The sequence below is a fragment of the Falco naumanni genome, chromosome 12 (genome assembly GCF_017639655.2).
Source record: "Falco naumanni isolate bFalNau1 chromosome 12, bFalNau1.pat, whole genome shotgun sequence".
Lineage (NCBI taxonomy): Eukaryota > Metazoa > Chordata > Aves > Falconiformes > Falconidae > Falco > Falco naumanni.
This window is the reverse complement of record NC_054065.1, coordinates 5,900,380-5,927,530: the sequence shown is the minus strand read 5'-3', so window position 1 is coordinate 5,927,530 and position 27,151 is coordinate 5,900,380. Positions and strand designations below refer to the sequence as shown.

General features: G+C 38.7%; 1 protein-coding gene across 4 annotated transcripts in view; it reads right to left on the bottom strand.

Annotated features, from left to right (window-relative positions):
* Window positions 1-27,151, bottom strand: part of PLCB1 (phospholipase C beta 1) — a 401,184-nt gene that overhangs the window by 150,807 nt on the left and 223,226 nt on the right. For all 4 annotated transcript variants that reach the window (XM_040611965.1, XM_040611966.1, XM_040611967.1 and 1 more), the window contains exon 4: window positions 5,725-5,865. In XM_040611965.1, the coding sequence (XP_040467899.1) occupies window positions 5,725-5,865 (141 nt within the window). The remainder of the gene's footprint in view (window positions 1-5,724; window positions 5,866-27,151) is intronic.

Below are 27,151 nucleotides of genomic sequence, written 5' to 3'. Positions count from 1 at the left end.
CATCCCTTGCAGGTCTCTCCTGCAGCTTTTCATCAACAACTTCAGCCCATTTTTCCTTGCTAACTTGGTGCTTATTTACAATCGTTAATTGCAATCCTTTTTAACTACACTGTGGTTCTGGAATAGCTTTGTTTCTCCCCTTTAAAAGAAAAGGACAAAAATAAACAATGCCTTTGCAAACAATGAGTTGTTGTTTTTTTTTTTTTGTAACTTGATTAAGTTTTCCAAGTTTTCTTTGAAACTAAAATTGAGCTTCCTTTCATATCAGCCCAGATCCAAATTTCCCATTGCCACAGAGACTCTCAGATGCATATCCTTCGGGAGGTATTCCCCCCTCCTTGAATCTTCTTTTTCTTGAGGAAAAATACAAAATAAAAGGGGATTTCTTTCTGATAAAAATTGATCATGATCATTGACTTCCAATGAAATAAATGTTGCTATGTCATGTTGGAGCTGACGAGCTTGTTTTACCTGCAAAGCCTCAGGTTTCCATGTGACTAGGTGACTGGTTTCAGAGAGGTTCAGAAGTTAATAGCTTTTCTTATTTTCTTTTTTTTTAATGTGTCAACTTTTTTTTCCTTAAGTTATCAGATCTTGTTCCTGAAACTGGTCTTGCAAAGTCACTCCCAAGGAGGAAGAGATAAGGCTACCTATATGCCTACTGTTATACAGGCCTTTGGTATCCTTCCCCTATCAGATCCTCAAGTCCAACGCCACCCCTAAGCAGCTGAGACACCACCTCTTCTGGCAGGGAAACCTTCCTCCCTTGGGCACAGACTTGGTGGTCTGGAGGTGAATTGCTGTCACTGAGATAATCCTCCCCTCCACCTCTTGGGACCACTTCAATTCTCCTTCTTTAATTGTTTTTCCTTCTTAGATCTAATTTGAAAACAACAGGGGTGTGAGAAAGAAGAGAAGGAGTTGGGTTCGTTAGCAACACAACTGCTTTGCTGTGATTCTTGGAACAGAAAGCATATTAAGTGCAGCATCTGTTTTTCTTCTTGGCAGCTCATTTTTCCAGGCTCAAAATAGGCTCATCTTGTAAACACTGCTTTGTTTAGGCACTAATAATAGCAGTTAAAACTTCTCCTTGTGACACTAACAGCTGCAGAGATTAATGGCAACATAAAATATTATTTAGAAATTGAAAATACGTTGGCTTTTAGCAGATCTTGATAGACTTTCATTTTGTTCTCACTAGTTCTGCTGGGCTTAAAACTGAAGTATTTTGTAGACAGCAGAAGTAGAGCGCTTCAGGAGTATCCCACCTCCCAGGTCTTCATTCTCTTTGTCCAAGTGCTTGTTGACAGGAATGTAAGGGGAACTCAGTTATTTTGTGCCTGTCATAAGCATTATTTATATAGTCTTGCCATGTTCCTTTGCTAGCTTTTCCCGGCTCTTCAAAGCGATCACAATGCTCTTGCCAAATTACTTTAAGGGCTACCTGCAGGCTGAGCCATTTCTAACGATGCAGGTGCCAAGTCAACAACCCATAAGCAATACTTGCTCATTCCTTCTCCTATTTTAGGGTCTTCATTGCAGCCACCACAGAGCCGCAGCCAAAAAACTAAGATCAGAAAATATGCCAAGGATCACATCATCTTTCCAGTCAGTGGTCTGACCCCTCAGCAGGAGGGGAACTAACAGCCCTAAGCACAGACCCAACAAAATAAAGGAGATGCTTTGGACTGACTTCGATGGGCTTGCATCAAGCTGTGAGCCAAGATGCGTCTAACCACTTCAGCTACCAAATGGCCCTGTTTCCTTAGTTTTGCTGCATGGTACAGAATAAAGCCTATACTCTAACTCCGCGCATGATGCACTCAGCAGCCGTCTGCAGCAGCAGCGATTCCAGAAGGCAGTGCTCGGCGAGACCACCCCATGAGGTAGAAAGTGGTGATGTGTAGAAAGTAAACAGCCTACTGCAGAAAGGGTGTAACAGCCTCCAAATCACCACGGTAGCTGCAGATTCCTGTACAGATGCAATACAAAAGGAAAATATAACTCTGGGTATTTTGAAATAGGACTGTACCAGTGCCAACAAACCGTTTGCAGACTGGAAACCTCTGATCCCGTTTGGTAGCAGAAGATCCCAGCTTCCGACACTAAACTCCAAGCAAGTTACATCCATCATGATAAGAGCTCCCTGAACTTGATCTCCTCTTGGCTACGTTCTGTTACTCTAATTCATATTTATATCACTCCTGTGAACTTTACTAACAAATTATTTAGCTGTTCTATGCTTTGGCAGGTAGCATATAAGTAGCAGTTCATTTAGAAATCTGTTGCTCAGTGAAATAATTTCTCTCCTCTATTATATACATCAGGATATATACCACAAGACATTTATCTCAACAGAAGAGATGAGACTTTTTTCATAAGAAAAGACAGCACGTGTTCTTCAAAACAGTTCCTTAAAATCAGAACTGACTACGTGTGAAGGCAATGTTTCTCACACATTTGTTTTTGGTGGGAGGTTAACAAAGCAAGCTGCTGAAATTCTACACTTTTGGCATCCTGATGGATTTTATTTTAAAAATATGTATCAAATGGATGTGAATTTGTATGGTTAGCCTTACCATTTTATTATACTGATCAAGCTCTTACATATGCTGGGAAACTGGAAAAATAAAGATTATGTTAGGAAGTATAGTATAGCACAACTCATGAATCATCGTTTCCTGACATCATTTTACTTATGAAGGAATTAATTGATCAGCTGTTAGTGATGGACCTTATCTAAAGCTCAGCAAACCGAGAAGAAACAGATTTCCTTGGGCTCTGGGTAAAGGTCTGTACGGCTAAGACAGACTAGCGTGGTGAGAACATAGTTGGCATGAGAGGCACAAAAGAGAGAAGAAAGAGATGGGAAAGATGAAACATTTACTTTTGAAGTTACTCAGTTTGGGAAGAGAATGAAATACTGTGGAGCAGACACAGAGGTTCACAGGTTGGACTTCTTCATGTTGAGAATGGAGAGACGGAAAAAGAGCACCCACTCAGAACAGGGTTTGAGAATAAACTTCTTTCTTTATCCTGGTTTCTGCAGCACTGTATGTGTGGATGATCACAAATCTTATGCCAAGACAGGCACAGGCACATCTGTCTCAAAATAAGCAAGCACTGTATCAGCGCTGTTTCTCTTCACCATCAAGATGTGTCTTGCAATCTGCCTTTTAGGTCATTATCTAATGAGTTTTAAGCTGCATTCTTTGAAAAAACCAGCTGCTCAGTGCCCTTCAGCTCATCGCTAATCCACTTTAAACATTAGCTACTTTCTTCTGGACCAACTCACATAAAACAGTATATTGCGGCTGCATTGGCATTTCTAGCTCTTTACTTATTTCATTTGAAGCAGTTTGAATAGCTCAAGACTTATATTTTCATAATTTCCCCACAACTTAGTCAGTTGTTTGATGTGATGAACTCAGAATAGGAACCCTTCTGCAAAGGAAGAAAACCCCACAAAGAATAATTTTATCTACCTCCAGTCAGACCATTATAGTTTACTTTGCCTTTCTCCTCCAAGGGAGGACTGATCAATAGTTGTCACACAACTTGAAAAATAAAGTATCACAAAGGAAGTGATTATCCAAAAAAAAAAAATATTCATGCAGTGAAAAGGGAAAACTGGGGGATTTTTTCATCAGAACTTGCTTTCCATGGGCTGTCAGCAAGAGGAAGGGTCAAAACTTGTATGTGTGATGTTGAAAATGTCTTGTATTTACATGCCTTCTCAGAGCTCCCTCAAGAGGTATTTGTGCCTGATGTGCTTATTTAATACAACTTCTCTGAGTCACTCTATGGGTCCTGGAGATGATAAGGACCAGATTCTGTGGTCTGGCTCATACAAAGTTGGAAAACATATTAAAAAATGAAGAATGTTTAGATGCATTTAACAGTGATCAAAATTCTGTTCTCATTGAAACAATCAGGACATTTAATGTGATCTCCAAGCAAGCACAACTAATCTGCAACGCTTTGAAAATTGCATCCCCAGGCCACAGCGCCTGACTGATAGAACATTAATTTATTTGGTCTACTGCATTTAGAAATAATAAGGAAGACTTAGATTCTTAGCTACGCAGATTGTAGGAGTTATTCAGGATTTAGAGCAGCCAAGCTTTTTAAAAGATGATTTTATCTTCTGTATTTTAAGGTTCCATTATGAAACAGAAAATAGCCCTGAAATACCAGTATCTGCACTGTTTTAGCAAATACACTACGCTTCACTGATTGCTGGCTAGCCAGGAAAGAAAAAAAGGACATATGCTTCTGATCTGGGTGATTATCCTTCTTCCTTGGTAAGGGCTAGCAATTTTTGCTGGTAAAGTTGTTGCATACCTTTTCATTTTCCATGAAATGCTTAGGGGGTTGTTTGTTTGTTTGCTCCTGGAGTTGTCTCAACTGTTTTCGCTTTTGCAGTGTTAAGATTTCTTAACCACCCCTGCAGAGCATCGCTGTGCCTTTTCCAGTCTGAGGACAGCACTTCCCACTCAGCAGTCCACAGACCACCACAAACTCATTCTGTTTCTATTCTTTCATATAAAAGAAACAGTGGAAATTGTGGTTTTGCCACGTTGACCAATTGGCTAGTTAAGATTAGCAGAGACAGAAACCTGGCAAGCAAAAATACATCCTCCTAATTTAAGGCTTTAATCCTCTGACCTTTTTACACTTGGTCTGAATATCCTTCTTGCCTGTGAGGTGACAAAATACCTCCTTACTATCGCTAAATGGCAGCAGTCTACAGAGAAACTATCTTATTAGCACAGTCTAGTGGATAGACATGGACTGGAGGATGCAAACCGTAAAAGAGTGTGTTCTGTGTGTGGTTATCTGGAAGCTGTCCTCAGAGTGCACCCATATGAATGGAAGTGGAAAGAGGAGTAGCTTTTAAATGTCAATTTGGAATAGATAAAACAAAGAGCTTCCACTTCATTAAACACAACTGCGTCATACAGAACTTGGAAGAAGGACAGAAGAAAAAAACCCAAAACATGTGCTTGCATCCATCACAACTTGCTTGGCACACACAGCTGTGTTATGTGGTGTGCTGGACAGAAACGAAGGGACTGCACACCTGCATGGAAAAAATACTTTGCTAAGGTAATGACACTGACTACACAACTCTTATCAACGGCTATCAGTAGGAAAAATGCGATGCTTAAAATTGACCTCCAAACATAAGCAGAAAAGTTCATGTGTGTAAGTTAAAGCATCCGACTGCTGACATACTTGATAGTACAAGGTAGAGCTGCAGATTCCCTCTGCTACAGGCTAACCTTAAAAACTCAACTGTTTACAAACTTTGTTCTCACAGATGACCCATAATTCACACTTAGAACAAGCGTAAGAGGGAGATAACTACTGAAAGATATTGCTGTGTTTAGAGAGGCCCAGTGTACATCTTACAGCTGAGTAAAAAAAAGTTGCATGTACTGCTACTTTCACAATGCTTATCTGGGCTGTAGAAGCAACGTTCTGAAGATGAGCACACGTACCAGGGGCATAAACTTTGCTGAACAAACTCCCTGAAGAAAAAATAATAATAATAATAATAAAAAAATATTGCACATTTCTTCTTGAGTACTGAGCAGCACAGCTCTGTAACAGAATTGAGGTTCACTGCATAGCAATATCCACTTTCATATCATTTATCTGTACCTCAAAATATTACTTTAAAAACATTTATTTTATGTGACAAAGGTGAATGTATATTACCTTTGCTATATCTTCTTGGAATGCCACCAAGTTCAAGTACGATATATTGACCAAGTCTGGACCATAGACAACAGTTATCATTCGATTTTCCAGTCGACCTCCTAGGTTCCCAGTATCCAACAGTTCACGCAGTTTTGGATCCTGCAGGTAAATATATTACAAAATTGTTACAAATCCTTCACAAATGCTTATACAAAGAGAGATGATTATCTTTTGCAAATACTTTAATTTTGAAAACAGGTGTTATTTTGAACATTTTAAACATAATGGCACTAGGTTCTGATCTGGTGAATTATTCATTTAAATATTTGAAGTTATTAACCCAGAATAAAAAGCAAATCACTACTGTAAATCCTTCAAAGTGTTTGAGCTCTGTGTTGGTACAGTACACACTAAAAGCTGTCCAGTTGATGGCTGCACATTCCTTTTCTCCGTTATTTTGCCTCAGAAGCTAAGCATACGTAAACTGTTTTGCTCATCAAAATAACACAATCTGTCAAAAGGCTACTGGCCTCAGCTGAGAGATTCTCTGTGATTCTAGATAAAGCTCAAAATGAAAACTTGTTTTTTCCTAAAGAATTAAGATGGATGTGAGGAATTAACTGCCTCAAACACTATCAACTAAATAACGGAATTTTGGTCATGCACTGCTCTTTCTTCTTCATGTCAAAGGTCATGCATTACTTAAATTATGAGATATAATTCCATTTATATAAAGTCTTTTTGTCTTTTTTTCAGGTTCATGTCCAATGTAGAACCATAGAATAATTTAGGGTGGAAAAGACCTTTAAGATCATCAAGTTCAACCACTAACCTAGTGACTCCAAGTCCATCATTAAGCCATGTCCCTAAGTGCCACATCTACATGGCTTTTAAATACCCCTGGGATGGTGACTCAACCACCTCCCTGGGCAGCCTGTTCCAATGATCAATATAGAAATAACTACACAACATTTCTGTGAAGGAAAGAGATAATCAGTGATTTTTATCAGCTAACAATAGTCTGAACCTCAGCTTCATTGGTAGCATAAGCACGTGAGAAAAAACTTCTGGTTATTTCATGACTTTACCAGTTTCTGTTAGGCTGCAGCATTTCCAGGAAATGTACTCAATGTTTTTCACACTAAGAAAACTGCTCGGTCCTTGGCCTCAAGATGAACTTTATAAAGGCAAAGACAGATGAAAAGCAGCCCTGTATTACTGAATTTAATCCTTTGAATAGGGCCAGTAAAATTTGAGAGCTTAGGTTTCCTGAAAGGCAAGATTTTTCAGTCTGGGACAAATACTAAAAAATGGCCGGCAAATGGTATCACGATAGAATAACAGATTCTGAGTAGATATCAAACAATTTCAAAACTGACACAAATATACACTGCAGTTTACATTTCATTCTCAGATGAACCTTTTTCCTCCACTATCTGCATATGTTTAGTGTTTACGGCACTTCTTAATGGTTAATAACTTCTGAATAAGATTCCAAATCTCCACTGACTGATACAAATCAAATTTAATGTAACAGGATGATAAGCTTAAGGTGATAAAACGGGCCATTCTTCATGGATCTTGCAGGAAATCCTGTCGTCAACAAGACCTCAGCCTAAAGGGCACCTCTTGACTGGTATCATATCTGCTTGCAGGCAACAGTTATGCATATGGTCATCACATACTTCACCAAGGTTTAGGAGAGCATTTTGAAGTATGGCATCTTAACTGGAAAGAAAGTACAAGGCTGTCTACCATAAAAGGCTGAGCCTCATTAAATACTGTGTATGATGGCAAGTGTTGCAGGAAAACAGACAGAACAATCCTATTGAGGGCTCTGTAAAGGAGGAATATGACTGTGCCCTGAAACAGACGATTTTATGGGTAAACAAGTTAATAACAGGCTTTCACATAGGAGAACAGCAGAAGAGGGATATAAAAGCAGTAGCTGCATTCCAGAGACGAAGATTTGAAGGAGAAAGATGAAGGAATTGTATAGTATAGATATAGGAGAAAAGCTAAAGAAACGCCCTGAAGATGCTAAGTTAGAGATGGTTTATTACTAGATGGGTTACTTTCTCTTTTATTTACAGGTTCAGTGTTACGATACTTTGTTTAATTTCTCTGGGAGATGAAAAGTCATCTGCTTTTTACTCTCTACCGTTCCAAACCCCAAATCAGACTGACAAATGCTCCTGCTTAAGGGCCTGTCTGAGAAGAGCATCATTCTTTCTGAACTCAAACGGAGCAGGATTGTCGATCTACTTTTCTTCTCTTTCACATAGTTGTCACTCCTTTCTTCCTTTCCCTGGCTGAACCTCTTGCTCACAGTTTCACTCTTGGTGATGAACTGCAATCATATCAACAAAAGAAGAAAGAAGATAATCTTTTTCCTTCCTATTTATAGTCCACGATAAGATGTCTCTGTGATGGATCATAGTCTAGTTGGTCTAAGATACACATTAGCCATGCATCACAGAATAAAAAAAGAAACATTTGAAATGGCATGTTTTTTCAAAGCAAATTCATCAAAAGAGAAGTTATCTGGGACTGGCTCAGTAAGGTTTTTAGAAGTGCAGAGCAAGAGGCCAATCAGGCAATGTGAGTATGAATGTGGTCTTCCAAATCACAGGATGTTTCTCATGCTCTTTGGGTTGCTGGATTTGGATGAGCAACATGTTGAATTCTTCTATTGTGTTGAAGACCTGTCTAACAAAGTTTGCAGCACAGAGTCCATTACAGCAATACATTATCTGGCTATCACCCAGCACCCATTAATAAAGGATATACACTGTGTATGCTGCCTGGGCTATCTCAGTGCTACCTGCAACATGCTCCACAGACTTAAAATAGACATTTTTATTTTAAGCTCAGTGAAGGAGATTCCACACACTTTTTTTACTCCCACCATGGGTGTATTTGTCCTTTAAGGGTGACAGATGCATTTGCACTTGTCAGTGACAACTTAGCCCATAGCCAGTGATCTAGGTCATATTATTTGGTCCTTAGATCTGAAGTTCTCATACTTAGATACCAAAGCACACAGTCAAGCTTTTCACATTCCTCATGAACAGCTCTGCTCCCTTATTACCATACTTAGCTGCAAACACTACCAAGGAGATGAGAAAAATATCCTTTATCAAAATCTTGAGGAGTGTCGAAGCTCTATGAATCAAAGTCCTTTTTAAAATGTCAGCAAGTTTTCCTGTGGAGATGATAGGAAAGCACACGAAAAAAACCAAGCAGCAAGACCAAATTTAGCTATTTTTTATGTAAATAGGATTATTTAGATTTTAATAATTCCATTTTGAGGAACAAGACTGAAAGTCTGCTGCTGTTTGGAGCTGCATTTGATATACTAGCTCAAAAGCAGACAGATTGGGGTTTGGCGTAAGCTGTTCACTAGACTGGGACCTTATTATGAACATAGTGAGCTCTTTGAGAGACATTCAGAAGAATTATACTTATTAAATACTGATTACACTGATTTTTTGAACACCTGAGCTACTGAAGTCTATGATGTTGGGGAACATACCCATGGGATGCTCAATAAACAGCAGGCCAGTCAAAGTTCCCATTTGTAGTGTAATTATTTAAATCTGCTTTTATGTTTTCTGACAAAGGAGCATCCTTTCACCTCTTTTACTGAAAAGGTCTAGGGGTCAGCTTGCTTTTTCCCTTCCACTAAAGTCTAGCAGTGGCTTCAGCTCAAGGACTGGAGGTGCCTGATGACTTGCTCTGAAACCAGGTCAGGAAAGCCAGTGTTCCTGATGGGACAGCTCTGTAGTCCAAGGGTTGACAGATTCCCCAAGTAAGATGAAAGTTGTGAGCATGCAAATACAGAAAAGGTGACAAGGATACTATTGGCAGCATAAACAGCTTTAGAATCCATTAAAAATCAGATTAACCACGCCAAATTGAGGCAAGAGGACTATCTGCTCATTCGGTAAAAAGCCTTCCCTATTTGGTTCTGCTGTCCTGACAAAACTATCAAAAGAAAATTTACCTTAAATCAATCCAAAACAAAAACAGAAAATAGAAAAAAATAGCCAGAAACATGAAAAAGTAATAGAAGCTTATGGAATTTCTACAGCTTTCATGAACAAATGCTGAATAACGATGTTTTGTTACAAACCAGGATCCTGTAAGACAGACTGATAGAAACAGATTTCAATCAGACTTCCAAACCCTTCTCCTGTTGTATTTTCCTTTTGCTGGAAATCATAAAAATAATGTAAACTTAAAGGGGCTACTCAGCCACATTAACAGCCATCTCCACAAAGACTGCTTTCAGCTGTGGTCGGTGTTATTAAAACGTAGGTGTTAACACTGAAGTCCCAATTAGCACGTGCTCTGCAGATTACAGTAAATGCCGTAACATCTTTTAATGGTATCTCCAGCTCTTTAGAATTTTTCTCTGAACTTATAAGACACCATCTGCCTGTGAAAATTTTGTGTTTTTTTAATACATTGCCATACATATATAGAAAAGGCTGCCACGCAGTTCAGTAAAACTCAAACACCGATATAAGCATACCAAAGGGCAGCAGGTCAGCCAAGGTTTCATCTCACATGTAACGCACCACTTGTTACTAATGCTTCTCAAAGCTGCAGCACCATCTGAGAGCAGCTGCCTCTGAATCCAGACCTACATTAAACAGTAAAAGAATCTGTCTGCTGCTAAAGATTTTCGTCATGGTTTAATAGTTACAGACAATGTGATCACCAAACTGGGTGATTTGATTATCAAAAGACTCAGCCAGAACTTCTGGGTTGCTAGAACAGTTGTGCAATTATAGTATAGGAAATTTTTGGTGTCTGAAGACATTAATTTACAATCTAAAGGAGGCATTCTGGACTACACACTGTGTACACCATATTACGTTAGGAAACAACATTCACTCCTGTGCATGCAAAATGCTATACGCTCTGTGCCCCCTAACAGCTATCAACTGAAATTATTCTCTCACACATCTCATGCAGTAAAACATTGTCTTTAAGATGTCAGTTAAATATTTGCGTCCTACTGAGGCTACAGGCACGAAAGGGGTCCCAAAGCCTCCAAAGAGTAGATATCTAAAAAACACCACAAAAACCCCAAACCAACACCAACCCTATACACAAACTCAGTGTTTACCAGCTATTTGCATTATTTCTGTCAACATGACTTGAGATTTCCAAATGCTTTCTGTTTCTGGTACTAAACACATGACATAGTCCTTCCTTTAAAACACTATGCAAAGAAGCAAGAGGGTTTTTTCAGTAAAGCAGGGCTGGACAGTTATACATTTCACTGTAGATTTTTAAACTGTACTATGTAGCTAAAAGGGTACTTCAGAATTCCCTAGACTCTGCCCCATAATCCCAAATTGGTACATTTGGGTCGTGATAACATCAGGAGAGATTTGAAACAAAAATGGCAACAGACTTTCACCTCAGTTTCATGCTCATCAAAGTAAGATTTCCAAGCATTCAAAACTGCATTTCTATTTTTCTAGCTCTTTATGTATCCCAGGAGAGGAGAGAGGAAGGGAAAGAAGCATAATTAGATAGCTACGCATGCAAAGATTTTTCCAGGAAACACTCAAGTTTGTGCTTAAATTAAACCAAAAACCTTGCTAGAATAGGACCTTAGATAGTGACTCTGTCAAAGGCAAAACTCCCACAGATTTTCTTCAAATAGAAAACATCTTATCTTCAGGAATGCCTTATCACAGAGTGTTTACCAACAAAAATGTATACACATACATATACAGAGAGCATGTATATTTCATATATTTGACCCAGATTTCAAAATACCAGATCTTAACGCTTCAGGCACCACATAAGCTGCTGTTGCAGGACCAGTATAAATAAGAAACACTAAACTCCTCTTGGAATCAGACCACTCACCCCAATGGGTAGCTAGGGACTGCAGCAGACTTCCCAAGCCCCAGCTCCGCTGAAGTGATCAAAGCAAACTCCACCGTGCAAGCTGCCTAGCACAGAAGGCCAAATGATGGTGGGAATTGATTTCTAATACTCCGTTGAAATGATATTGTACCACCTATGGTAGCTAAAGCACACAGTCCTGGTCTGCAAGGCTTCTTGGGTCCATGATGATAGTTAAGAGTGGCTTCTTATCTTTGCCTCTACATGTTTAGCATCATGTCCAGTTGCTTCATCTCTATCTACAGCCAAGCAAGGAGTAAAGCACCTCCCTAAGCAGGTATTTCCCCACCTGTGTCAGAGAAGCATGAATTACCCACCTGACAGTCTGTCACTGCCCAGTGAGCACATGAGGTGCAGGTGTGAGCTGTTTACAGGAGACATCTAACTTCTGGAGTTGAGACAGTCGAACAGCAAGTGTCACACCTCAAACTTCTTGCAAAGGGTCCATCATGCTGCATTACCTCTTAAGCAGCTGTGAATAGCGGTGGTGCACCAGTGTGACCCTGAGAAACAAAATGCTCTTGCTAACTGGCTTAAATTTACCGCTAGCCATCCCAGTACAGGGTTTCAAAACTGGTTCAAATACCCTTTCTGTCACACATCACCTAGCAACAGTTCAGGACTAAGAACTTCCCATCAAGTGGATTGACAGACTCATCCTTCAAAGAAACACTGCTTCTCTCTCTCCTACCTCTGTTGAGACCCAAGTCAAAACTATCGAGTTTCTCTTTCAGCAATCCCTTTCACTGATTAAACAGAATGTCCATACATGGGAATCACACCTACAGAACTCAATGACAGGATTTTGTCTGTCTTCCTTAATGACAGTCATGTGAAATGAATATACTCCAATTACTACATCAAAGATACTCAAAACAGTGTTCTCCAAACTTGCTTTGCTATTATTACACAGAATTCACAGGAAGTTTGATATTTAAATATATTCATTTATATCGAGTCATTCTTAGCAAATGCATTATTATTAACTCAGAAATACGTTTAGTCCAATGAAGATAAAATACTGCACTATGGTTTTTAAACAAATATCTCTTCATGCATTTCACAGAAATGTATCAGATCAATATACCATTTGCAAAAGCTGCTTTTTTGAAATTTCTAATCATTTCTAGGATTTCAGAATGGATCCCAAACTTTGCATGATATCACCATCCTACCCATGTCCAGAAATAGAGCCAATACCTTGTTTAAACACCCAAGTCATCAAGACACCACTTTTGTACAAAATAAGTCAGTGTGTACAAAACAACAGGATGTTTCTTAAAAACCCACTCTCAATAATCTAAGGTGGTCTTATGTTGACCATCTGCTCAGTTAATACGGTGGAATATTTCTAGAGTACAACACAGTATTAGGTGATAGGAATCAGACGTGCTTTAGACAAAGAGCGAGTTGAGGAGATCCCAGACATACACTGACTTCTAGGACAGATCATGCTTGGTATATGCAGCACTGCCGAATGCCTCATGCAACTGAAACCCAAGGGCTATTCTTCCCATAGAAATTATCAGGCATGAAAGGATACCGTAAATCATACATCAAACAGTCAATCCTGATTTAACTCTCTCTGTGAAACACTTACTCAAGAACAACAGTGGCTTTTCCTAAAATAGCTTAATCCAATTCCATGCCTGCAGTAAGAACTCAAATGCCATGCTTGAAGTAAGAACATCAATACATACAAGTTTACAGAACAGGTCACGAAGAACAGTGCAGCTACTTCTTTTTCTATGATGTAAAAACTTGGAGGAGGAGAGAATATAAGCCTGCATAAACCATACTTTTCTTTGGTAGAGAAATAAGAGGAAGATAAATCTAAACCTGTAGAAGTGATATTTAGTTTTGGAAAGGAGAGGGCTGTATCAACACACATTTCCAAATAGAACTCTAATTTTGAGTTCTGAAAATGTGGGATGAAGTCAGAGTTTTCATGTTGATTTTCTACAATGACCACAGTGCAAGACATGGGATATTTAGAAACATCAGATGTTATTAATCGTTATTTTACAATACTTATGGACACCCAAAACCCCCGTTGACTATTATGTCAGCAACCAGCTCAAGGGGAAAGAATGCATCCTTAGTGAGTTCACAGATGACACTAGGCCGGGAGATATTGATATGCTGGAGAGCAAGGCTGGTAGGTCCTTTCCAACCTACAATTTACTACAACTCCACAATTTCTGTACAAGATGTGACCACTCCGGCTGCAAGAGTTTACTGGAGACAATACTATAACTTTACCAACAGATATTCAGCATCACCTTTGCCGAAGACATTTCTCCTCACAGTACAAAATCAGATTGACTTCTGGGGGGAGGGGAGGGATATACCCAATCCAATCAGCTTCAATGCCATATTTGACTAAAACAGGATTTTATATAAAATACAAAGAGAATGAATTGTACAAGCTAAAGAAAAGCCTGAGGACAAAACCAGGGCCACCTCAACCCTCTTTTTCTGACCTTTCTCACAGTTCAAGTGATCCAGATCCAGCTTCTCCGGGTCTCTCATGACACAATATTAGTATTCAGCCTGCATATTTGTTTAGTTCTCCTTCTTAATGTCCCTATTTCTCAGATTATTATTTTTTTTTAGGTTCATGGTATTTAAGTTTTAAATTGGTTGCAAGACTGTGTGTTCTAAAAAGAAACATGTGACAGTATAAACCACCTAAGGAAAACTAGACCAAACATAGTATTTTTCAGTCCTTTTGGATGTGGTTGTGATCAACACAAAAGTACTTTATATCTCACAGTGTAAATCTTAATTTATATGACAATTTAAAGAGGCAAAACACCTAGAAGCTAAAACCATGCACAGTCTTCCTCTAGATGTATTCTATCATGAACATTTTTATTCATTTTTATTCACTGCAGATGGTTCATTATTTTAAAAATGACCTTTGAGCACACAGATTTCCTTTCACTGCTCTTCCTTTCTCAAAACACTTTGAGATATTTTCAATATAGTTTTAAAGGAAGAGATGAAGAGATAGCAGAGAAAAGAAACTTCTCTCATTTTCATGTCACTTTTGTTAACTCATTTTCTTTGGTCTGTATGAGACTTCTGAAATGACAAAAAGTCTTAGAATAAAATGATTCCTGCAGCAGGTTGCACAGCATGTAAGGGCAGGAATAGCTGGAACAGTGGCTTAATTTTCATGTATCTATAAATCTCATATGCATTGTTCTTCCAATTCTGAATTGCTGTGTAGGCTTATTTTAATAGGGTTACTTCAGAAGGTGAGGTACAATCAGCTATTCATTTATACACCGTTTGTAAAAATCTAAGATGCTTGGAATGAGCTGAATGAGAGGTATTGTATGAATGCCCACTACACTTTTTGGAATGCTCCATAAAGGCTGGGGTATGATCACTTGCATTTTTATGCATTTTTTTAGCTGGTGGAAGTATGTACATCCAGACAGTCTGTACTGCTCAATGCACCAACTATGCACCCCATACAAAAACAACAGATGAAACACAGAAAGCTATAATTGAAAACATCTGACTAACGAGCTGTTTATTAAAAAAATGATACCCTGTTTGGCCATGCTAGCATTATTTTGTTCTATCTTACCTATTTGTGAGCCATGTTTGCTATCATTTTTTTCAATTACAAAGTCATATGGGATGCTTACTGCTAGAGGTTTCAATTTACTGGATTTTAATTATTGCAAATACTCACTATTCCCGTTACCTTTAATTATTTAATTCTAGGAAACTGATTTCCAGTACAGCAAAGAAAAATATACCATTTCAATGATGATGCAGCAACAGTCATAATTTTTTCCTTCTTGGACTGATACTCAACTCCTGCAAATCAGACCACGAGCTTACAACAGAGTATTAATGGCACATCTATTTAACTAGCGATGGCCAAAACCAAGTTCTTGTGCGCTGTCACTTGTCACAAAACTTTCATTATATCTTATTACTTATATGTCAGTAATAATAATTCAGAAGTAAAAATTTTAGGCTCTTCACATTTGAAAATTGGTGCAAAATTAGTCAGCACAGCTGAACTTCTACCTTGCAGATCTCAACGGAGTTGTTCCGGCTCATGGTGACTGCCCAGCTCAATGGGAATCGGAGCCAGGGCACCACAGAGGCAAGGGAGTGCTCATTAGCTGAACGGTACCTTGACTCTGAAAACATAACAGCCATAAAATCAGCTCAAAAAACACATGACAATATCATACAGCAGATGCCAGTGCTTTGGATGGTGAAGTTCAAGAGAGAGGAAGTAATGTATAATGAAAACAAATTATTTAAGGTTGCTTTTTAAAAATTGGTTGTCTTCAATTTACTCCAGAGAGGATGATCTTCTGTAAGTACATTTTAACTTTTCATATAAATATCTAACAGAAAAAGACTAGAAACACATTCCTGTTTTAGGAGATAACATGACTACTGGGGGGGAGGGGGGGAAGTAAAATCTACATGGAGTATGAGTAAGAACAACAGATATGGAGGTTTTTTTGGCTTGAGAGAGAGAGAAAAAACAATGAATAAATGCAGAAACTGGATTTGAGTGGTTGTATGACAGATGAATTTTACTACCTGTGAAAATACAGGAAACGTTCAGTCATTGCAAGGAAAAGAACATCTAAACACTAATGACTTTGGCAAGCAGCTGCAAAGAGAAGAAATTCTTCAAGGGATGCCATGGACATTTTAAGCAGTTGGTTTTGTAAGTCTATGATTTTGAGAAATAATCGATGAAGGGGGATATGAAAAAGGTGGCTGGATCAATTTGAGATCAGACTCAAAGAATAACATAAACACACCAACTTGGAAAACAAGTCTGGTGGAAATCCTGAGTACTACCTACTTGTAAGCAGCCAAACAATGTGAGAATACCACGATAAGGATGATGGAAAATCAGCACAAGAAGAAAGTGATGGAAATGGTTCCAAAAGAAAATGGACTATGTGGAATGAGGAAGAAAAAAATCCAGATGCAGGGATTAGGTGCAGTGAGCAAGTTTGTGCATCTGATTTATTCACGTGTGTTATAGAACCAAAACTCACATCTGCAGATACGGAGTATTAAGACAACTACATTTAGAAGTAGTGTCTACAGTAACACCCAACTTAGTCCTTCAAGCTTCTCCATTTCTATTAGTTTTTCTTACGATTCATAGGAAAACCAACAGGAGCAATAGTTGCTGCTCCTTAAAAAACAGCCAATACTCAGTGAACACCTTTTCAGTTAAAAACACAACCGCATCCTTAATATCATGGCTCTTTTCCACAGTGGAAATAAATAGCACTTTGGGAAAGCATGAGGAGCCAAAGGACATTTGCCACCTCAAAACCTTGCACAATTTTGTGAATTTTGAAACCTCTTGTCTAAGTACCAATACCAGACCAACACCAGTTGATGCACTGAAATTAAGAGATAACTGGAATTCTGCATTAACTAACATCCTTAACAACTCTCCTCAATTCAAAGAGGTTAACCTGGATTTACAGTAGTTAAGAAAGGGTAAAAATTGGCAAAGGAAGTTTAACGCTTACTAATTATTTTTACACGTGCCTTGTACAAACCATGGCAGCTTGCAAAGAATTCAATTTCTTACACTTTGAAAGTGGATCAGCACTTCTCTTCCTAATATCACTTGCTAAGTGCCAGAGAGACTTCTAGTTATCCAAGAATTTAATGAACTACATCCAGCAATTTAAGGCTGTTTCATTTAGATAAGAGGCTTTCCAAGTTGAAGGATAAAACAGCCTTTAAGGCAGTGGAAAATAAACCCCATTTTGATGTGTATAGACTACCCAAGGAGTTCAGTTAATTCTAAAAATCACATTTTAGCTGGGGGAAGTTGAGTAAATAGGCTTGGCACGAAGGCTGCAGACCAGAAGAGCACACAGGAGACTGGGAAATCCTGCAAAACTCCAGGCCACACTTTGTGCTCCCCACTTTCCTGTATTTCCCAAGGATCCCCAGTGGAGTATTTGACTGAATAAAACTATGCACTCCAGGGTTTGACCAAAGTATTTCTGAAAGGTTACAAAGTCCAATTGTTTTTGAAAAGGGAATTAAAAATATTTTGTGCACATAAGATTATGGCACTGAGGGTATACTTTATCCAACTGGATCCTTTCCAACACATCCTTGGAAAATCAAATAGTTACAATGCATGCAATTTGGAAAGGAATATTCTGCAAATATGAGAATATCCTGCATGCCACTTCCCCAAAACAACATCATTTGACACTATGGATTTTAAAGTACAGTTTGCATAAAGATGTATCTTCAGTGGACACTTAACTAAATTCAAGACAGAATCTAATAGCTTCCCTAAAACATTTCTGTTGCTGGAGCTAGATTTTCAGCTATTTTAAAACAGTAGCCTGGTGCTTATGCAGTAATTTATGTTGGTGGTTTTTTTCATTCCGTCTTATCAGATAAACCAAACTGCATAAAGCACTTGTCCACAGAAAACATTACCAAAAGGCACATGGTCTTATGACTGATGAAGTGAGGTGTCCTATCAGACCACACGTGCTCACGACATGAACGCTAGTCTGTAGGTGATTTAACATGGTATTTTAAAATACGAAATAATGTGAGATGTGGCTTTTGCTCTGGAAACACTCATTTGTCTCTCCAGCTAAGGTAGGGAGCTGTTGTATTTGCAGCACAAAGCCATTTCCAGCAATGATCACCTGTCAGCAAGGAGCAGGAGACAGGAAGATCAGCTGAAATTGCAGAAATTGTAGGAAGATTGATGAAGACGGGGTTTGGTCAAAAAAAAGATTAAAGGGGTTTGGATCAGACCATGAGGGAATGAGATGCACGGTTAAACCCCTGATGCTGCAACTTGCTAAAATTGGTTATCCAGCAACGCACACAACTCTGTGTAACAAGCTGAAGGATCAAGCAAGGACAACTTGACCCTGACCTCTAACAGTAATCATAATACAGCTCTACCAAACGGTTCTTACGTTTTACAGCACAAGTTATTATAATGCGTTAATACTTTGCATTTCTTGAGTTCTTTCCCTTTAACAGGAAATAAGGAAACAAACACAAACCCTGGACATCTCTTGTGATAACAGAGATCAAAACCACTGATTTTCAGTGCCTTCATTCTTTATTTCCTCCCTCTGTAAATCAAATTTTTCTCTCTTTTGCTTCTCAAAGTCTACTGAATTTCATTTTTCCTATATTCCCATCAACAGCTCTTGCCTCACTGGAAGTGTTAACACAGCAGAAGTCTTTTTTTCTTCAAAACATTTTTAGAAAGAGAAATAAATGTATGCTTCATACTTACACATCTAAATAGACTCTGAAGTGATGAAGCATATAACCTCATTGCATTAATAGGAATAGAGCTAAGACTTTCCCTTTCTTGCATGATTATGTAGCTGAAGATGCTGCTTTGAAAAGCCTGAAGAACCCGTCCCCATACTGGTGCACGGCAGGAATGTATCGTGCAATATAAAATAGTAAGATGCCCTTTATGTATTTATACCTCTTGGAATTTAAAAGCATCAAGATACACCTGGCTAATAGTTCTGTCAGAATGGTAGTGCTTCCCACCGACCACAGCCGAGGCCCCCTCCTCATGCAAGGGGTTTGGGAGGGGATGCTGCAGTTTAGCCGCTCCCCACCAAGCAGCTGGGTGGTGGTGGTGTCATGTCATATATGTATATGTGTATATATATATATATATAAAATTTTTTTATTCCCTCCTCCTCCAGTGCAGCCTTTCCATCCAGTGTTGTCACTGTTTTCTCCTCTCCGGTGGTGGAGGCGTCACTACATTATTTTTCTTTTTAGGTTTCAAAGTATAACGTCTCCAAAAGTGACACAGAGGTGACACCTGTATGCCTCTGCTATGAAGCAGAAGTAACATGTCTTAGGTCTGCTGAACTTTTAAGTACCCTTGGAAGATTTATGAGGGTGACAATTTCAGTTCTGTGGAGACACATGCAACTGCTGAACACGGTGTGTATAGAAAACCATGGAGCAAATGCTCTGCTGGTGTGAAATTATAGCATCTGTTTGCCCCAGGTCAGAGCCTCACATCCCTGCAATACTGAACTGCACACTTGAACTGCTCTGGTCTTGCCTTATTATTGTACATAAATAGATTCTAAGAGCTAACATGGTAGGTACACTGCTTTTCTATTCTTTGCAATGTGTATGCAACATACAGCATTACACTGTTGTTTTGGTGGTTGTTGTGTTTGGGGTTTTTTCTTGGGGTGGGGGTGGGGGGTGTTGGTTTTTTTTAACTACAAAAAGTCTATGGAAGTTTTCTTAATTTTCTGTTACATTTAACTTTTACCTGCAATAACAGTGACTCCCAGCCACTAACACATGCAAAATGGGTGACTTACCCCACAAACAAAACAACCCCCCCACAGATAAAAATATTGTGCATACTGGATTGCTATTATAAATAGAGGGATCAATAGTGCCTGGAGTCAGCCTGAATGCTTAAATGAATGACTCCCCGAAATAGCAGCAATACAAAGCCATGTGGCACATGCTAGCATCTACCTGAGACTACAGAGCCTGAGCAACCCAGGGTCAAAGTCACCCAGGGACCTTTTTTTCCTGTTTACATATTTTCCATACCATTTAGACACTTAAATAGATTAGGGTTTGTTTTATTTGTTTAGTTGGCTTTTTTGAAAAGTAAAATAATAATTTTTAAAAAATCATGTCTTTGACAATCTGGAATTATTTGAGAATATTGTATAATATTTACATTTACAGAATAAAATATATACATATTTACATTTATATCACATCATTTAGATTGCATCATGGCCTGTTTTTAATCTTTATACACTGTAGTGGTGCTTGTGGCATCTCCCCCTCTCTGTGACTGCTTGAAAGTGGCTACTCACTGTGCAAGCACAAGTAACAAACAACAGGGAGTAAACACTCAGTAAATTTTTAAATGTCTATTTTGATTTTGTTTTTAATCCTGTCTCATAACTAAGCTACTAGAGGAAGAGAACAACAATACGTTTTGAAAGAGGGCTAAACGTAACATGGGGAAACAATATTTGGACAGGAAAAGAAATACGGCCTTACACCTTCCCTTGGAAAAATACTGTGCCCAATAAAACAAACAGTGAATGGAAGTATGCTTTAGCAAGTTCTGGGCAGAATTCCCAGAAGAAATTTATTTTTGGCTTATCAAGTTTCTAATCTGTTTTTTTTAAACCAGGCTACTGCATAGGTATAAATCTCCTGAATGGTATGAACCTCACTATAGAGACAGAAACTGTTAAGACTATGGTGGATGTCATCTACCCAGATATCTGACGTACTGAGTCCATTAACTGTAATTCTAACGAGATACTACAATAGCTTGTCCACAACCAGAATTGTACTAATGCTTCAAAAGGATTTTAAAAATTAAAAAAAAAAACTCAGGTAAACAAAAAAACCCCACAACCTGACCTAGCAAAGCTGGTATTTTTAGTATTAATACAAAATAATGGATAATTTAAATTATAGAGGAGAAAAAATAAATTATAGAAAGTTAGGACAATTGACACAAATAAACTTACTGCTGCCTCCAAACCAGTTTGCTACAGACTACTATTTCGCTGGAACCTTTAGCAAACACATCTTAAAGTCACAGATGTAGGTTCTTGATGTTCTCCATCATTTAGCACCAACAGGCAGGTCAGAGCCTAATCTGATACAGCTTTTCTCTTCCAGCCCTGAATAAAATGGAATTCCTATATTCTTTATCTTTGCTCAGCCTTCAAACTCTGGAAACTTGATCTTTATTTTTTTGATACCATGCCTAGCTTGTCATTCTCTGAACACAAGTGTAGTAGAGTCTGATCCAGCTGCCTAAAGAGCAATTGCATGCAATACCAATGTCACCCCTCACAGCAACTGCAGGATCAACTCTCCCTACAATCTGTAAAGCTGCTCTATTGCTTCATTGGATGATCTCACAGAAAAAAAGAGTGATACACAGGAAAAAAAAAAAATAATAGTATATTGGAATAAGTAAGAAAAAATATTGATTTTATTTTTTAATGTATACATTTCCTTTAGAAAAAAAGAAAAATCAGTTGTAAATGGCAAGTCTACAGAAATCCAAGGTGACATTTTTAAAAAGAGGGTCAGGTTTTGCCTCAGTGTCTGACTCTTCTACTCCCATTTTGCAAGCCATTTGAATTTTTCTTTGTTTCTTCTATCTGTACAACACGTCCAATGACACCCATGTCTTCTGTCAAGGGTCCTGTGATCTATAAAGATAGAAAGTGCTATCTACGCTCTTGAATTCATTTGGTACCTCCCAATGAAAAGCTCCACTCTTCTTGGACAGATCTAAAGAGCGTAATATTTAATGACGTTCTCTTCCATCTTCTTGACAGTGCCTCTTCTCGAACTGTCTTTTAATTTCTTCAGGTTTTGTTCTTTGGATCTTAGTCTTTATGAAGATGTAGTGTGTTGTAACAAATCAATCTGCATCATTCTTCTTAGAAGTCAAAGAAAATCATGGCCCTGTTCTTAGCTGTTGGCCACACTTGCTCTAACGCTGTGAGGGGAATACGCATACATCCCACACCAGGCATGTAATCCCAGAGAGGTTACCAGGGAGATGGTTCTCCCAGATCAGTTATTTAGTGTTACAGGATAATACTCGAACACCCCCAATTCCCAGGCCATGCCGCTGGAGTCAGGAGGCTTGGCTCAGGTCAGACCCTTGTGGTGCCACACATGGGATTCTGCACCTTCTTTCAGAAACCTATAAATGTAACAGAAAGTTCATGTTCCAGTGAAACAAATTAAATAGACAGATAAGGAAAGCAAGGAGTACAAGGAACTTGCTTTTTACCACACTCAGTATAACCTCTACCAATATGCAAGCCAGTGACACTGAGATGAGCAAACTGTTCTGGAAAGATGCCCGCTGACTTCATGAACTAGCAAGAGAAACCAATGAACTGAACACACCTCAGCCAATTTTGTGGTAAGGAGAAAACTGAAATCTCGCACCTTAAAAAATTAAGGAAAAGTAAAAGATTTTCTTAGATATATCGACATGAGTGTTTTTCTGCTTCTCTTGAGACCTCCTCCAAGATCCTTTCCAGACAATGAAATACGCTTACTGTTTCAAAGGAAAACAAATGCCTATCAAAAAAGAAGTTCATATTTTTTAAAAGCTCAGAGCAGCTCAACATGCTTTTTCCCCCCAGATCAAGTGTCAGTAGCAGCTGAGCAAATACCTGACCGTAGCATATTTTATTAGATCAACTGTCAGGCAAATTCTCTTTTGCCTTTAAAAAAACTGCAGCCACACACAAAAAAGGGGGAAAAACAGAAAAAGAAAATCTAGGTGGATTTCTATGAAGATGGTTTAAAAAATCTCCCAAACACTAAATTAATGCCATTAATATGTGCACTATGTAAGTGGACTTGAGAGATGCTGCATATAACATACAAATATAGCCCAGGGACCAGCTGACCACCTGCAGTGTGAGCAGCCCACGCTGCGAACCATATCCATCTACCTTCTGGTTCATTTTCCTGTGTCTAGACTGAAGTGGTATAAAACATTTACAAGATAATGCAGCAAAATTACAGAATAAAATGTGCATTTAAAGCTTTGCTCATGAAGTAGCTCAAATATGAGTAGACTGTGGCTCAAGTACCAATATGCACTCAGCATGCACTAAAGGACAGCCCTGGGGTTCACCTTGTCTTCCCAACTCCCAAGTCACCAGGACAAAGGAGCTGCTGGAGCCCTCCACAGCTCCCCCTTGCCCACAGGTTCAGTCTGCTTTCAAAGCAAGGATATGCCCTTAAATTTCACCTTGCAACTACAGGGAACATAGCTGTGGGATGCCTAGGTGTCCTGCAAAACAGGCATGGCTTTGGGGCACCAATTCTAGTGACAACTAGGTGTTGTACATGTCAACGTGGTGCCGTTCTATGCTGTGAGTGGGAAGGGCTGTGTTCAGGGCTACAGCGCAGCCACTGATTGACTTGGAGAATAAAAGAGCATTTGGGATGAACTACACTAGTACTCTTTCAGAAATGAAGCTGTACCATGGGGAACAAACTGTATTAATGCTTGCTTTTGTGAATAATCCCATTGATTTTAGCATGAAAGCCTGAATGAGTAAGTCCCACATTCACATGACAACAAAGGAAAGCAGATACCCACAGCATACAGGAGTTTGGTAGGTGTGGGTTGCTTTAATGTGATCTTAGAATGTCACAGGCATGGGGTGATGGCTTCCCACTGACACAAGAGTAATTAGGCAATACTGATTCAAGCCATGAAGCCCAAAATGCCTGCCCCTTCCTCCTCTTGCTTTAATGGTGCTGATTTCTTTCATGATCTTTAACGGGAGCTTTGCAGAAGAGGAGAGTGAGTCCAGAACAAGGCAAGAGAGAAGTATTATCCGTCGCAGTTTATCCCTAAATTTCTGGTCTACCTCCTGTTTACAGTGGGAGCTGTGCTGGCACCCAGGGTGCAACCGGGCTGGCCGGGTCAGCAGAACACTGACGCAGATGCTTATGTGAAGCACCTGAGTAGTCCCATTAAAATCAGCATACTGCAAATTCAGAAGTAGTATGCTCAGCAATTTCACTTTGGCTTTTTTTTTGTTTTTTTTTTAAAGGACTTTAATTATATTTACATTTACTGTAGAGCACTGTTTACATTTCCAGTGTGGTTGAACAGGCTTTCATATAAAATAAAGTTGGTTTTTTTTTCCCTTGTTTTAATGTACCTGTTTCTGATATATTTCGTTTTCAAAGGTGTGACATTTTAACACAGGCTTATGAAAAAGGAAATGCTATTTAAAGAAGGGTATACATTTTTTTAAGAACTCCCAACTTAAAAGGAGCTGAAAATAAGCCCTTAAAATCTCTGAGGAATTGTAATGCTTAGGTACAAAATACTGAGAAAACTGATATTTTTTCAGGCAGTAGAAGAAAAAAAGTAAATGGCTTTGATATTTATAAGACTATGCCACTTGCTTTTCCCTTTCCAAGCCTTATTTTAAATATTCAGATTTGAAAGTAGCAAGAAGCCCCTCCATGTTTTTAGACACAAAGAATGAAGTATTTAATACGAGAAACAGAAAGGTTTTCTGTTAACCCACATGGTGTTTGGGAAGAAAAGGGCATGGGGAGGATGGCTCACATGCCTGAGACAGTTTTTCCAATGAAGAAGTTTTTCAAGTATAATTTTTTAATAGACTTTTAACCTGACTCAGATAAATTTGAGACTCAGACCTGCTCTCACCAGGGGTTTGTTCTTGGAATTAATATGGACAATTTTCTAGAATGAGAGAAGCAATGCTTAAGAAAAATTAATTCTTAGAGAAGAAGTAACTTCTGCACTGAGATTCAAGAATTTGGCCAGCATACTTTGTGGCCAGTAAAGAAATACTCTACATACAAGATTGCCATCGAGATATTGATGAGTATAAGGAACGCTCTCAGGTGTTTTTTCAGAAAACAAGGGTCATCGGTCTGAACCTATGTCCCTAATTTACTTTTTTTTATGCCTCAATACTGCAAGACACAAATATTAGCTCTGACTCCTTGGTAAAAACTGAGCTTAATAGGGCAGGACCTGTCTCCGTGGTCTTCTGCTGACCCTCAGCCTCACTGAGATTGTGTGGAAGCAAAGGGCAACCCTTGGTCTGTAATCACGGCGGTTTCATCAGGGGTTTTGCACCTGCCCTGAGCGTGGCTGCCACTCACTCACCTGAAAGTCTTTCCCAATCTGTCTGGACCTTTTCTGTCCATTACTCTTATCACATCACTACTACATGGCATATGCTTTGCTATCCCATGTGACTGATCAGCTTTATAAAGTCTTACTTAGGCTTCTGCATTGCTGACTTCATGTTTGTGTATTTTAACTAACACTCTCTGCGTATTCAGGGAAACCTGTGATGGGAAAATCTGGGCAGGCTGGCTCAAGTCAAATATAGTTACACCCGTATCTGTGCGCTTTCAAAATAAAGGAATATGCCTGCCACGCAGTGGGATGCAGACTTTTGTCACTTGCTGTGGCACAGGTTTATTTCCAGGTACACCAGCATTTATATATACAGTGAGTGCACATGACTATATATGCTGTGATGTAAGTTGCAATCTAAAACGCCAACATTTGCCAAAAGGTATCAATTTTAAAATTCATTTTATAAGAGAAATGGTATCATATTAGGTAACACCATCATCTACGCTACCATGGATGTAAACATTAAAATTTAGAGCTTTCAGGGTGGTTTTTCTTCTCTTTTTTGCCAAGATTTTCCTACTCAATGCTGTATTTCAGTTCTTTTTTGAAATGTCTTTTAAGAGCCACCACATGCCTAATTTGCCTGGATCATCGTTTCAGCCCATGTGGCTCTTGCTGTATTCTGTCTTCTGTGAATTTCAGCAGCTGACATCCTTGACTTTCTTTGGTTGTAAGGAAAATTAAATATACACCATTTAATCAGCCTCCATATGCTACAGTTTTCTTTTACGCTGCTAGTGTATAATAGCTTGGCCTTTATTTGCTGTTAACAGGCTTGTAATTGTTTTTGATAAAATAATGCAGTGTTTGTTCGGCTCTGCAAAATAGAAATACATAAAAATACAAGCCAAAGGAGTTATGTGTTCAGCTATTAAGTGGAATCAAGAAGGGTTCAGCAGCTGAGTGCTCCTAGTCACTATCAGATTAAATTAGTAGAGGTTCTAAAAGGAGAATATGAATTTTAAAGTACTTCTTCAAAGTATACCAAGTAGTTAGAATGTCATTTACTATTATCTATCCACATGTTCCTGCACCTCAGTCTTTGTTTAATACTCCATATTCACAACAATGTCAACCCCAAGCATTCAAAATCCATGAGTCACCTCCCTTTTAATGAAATCAGCTACTTAAAATCCAGGAGAATCATTATTATTGTTATTGCTGTGATCGAAAGAGCCTGCATTATTAACCCGGGCTCACTATTTAGCTGCTGGGTAGCTAAAATTATAGGAAATGAACTTATTTTCATAAAACCCTATGGATAACAACTGAGGTTCTCAAATGTTTAATGACCTCAAGGAATAGGAATTTTAAGACAGAAAATAACTCTGGATTCAGTAGGACTGATCTACAGATCAGAAATATGCACAAACCTGTGCAATTTTACCCCTATGTACTGAAAACACTGAACAGGAAAGCCATAGATGAACACCTAACATGGAAAAGTCAGGTGATAAATACTTTGAGGAGAACACAGCAATCATTTTTTTGCAGCAATTTTACCACTATTACTTGCTGTTCAGGTTCTGCAGAGAGACATTTGGGGATCCGTCCCAAAATTCTGTTCATTTTGTGGTTGCTTTTGACATCTTACAGAAACGCTACTTCTATATGTGCACAGCAAATATACATTAAATACCAGAAGTCTGTAATTTAGTCTCTCAAAGCAAATTCAAAGGTCTCTCCAGTGTAAGAAACAGCATTAAAACTAAGCAGTGGAATTCCTCATTA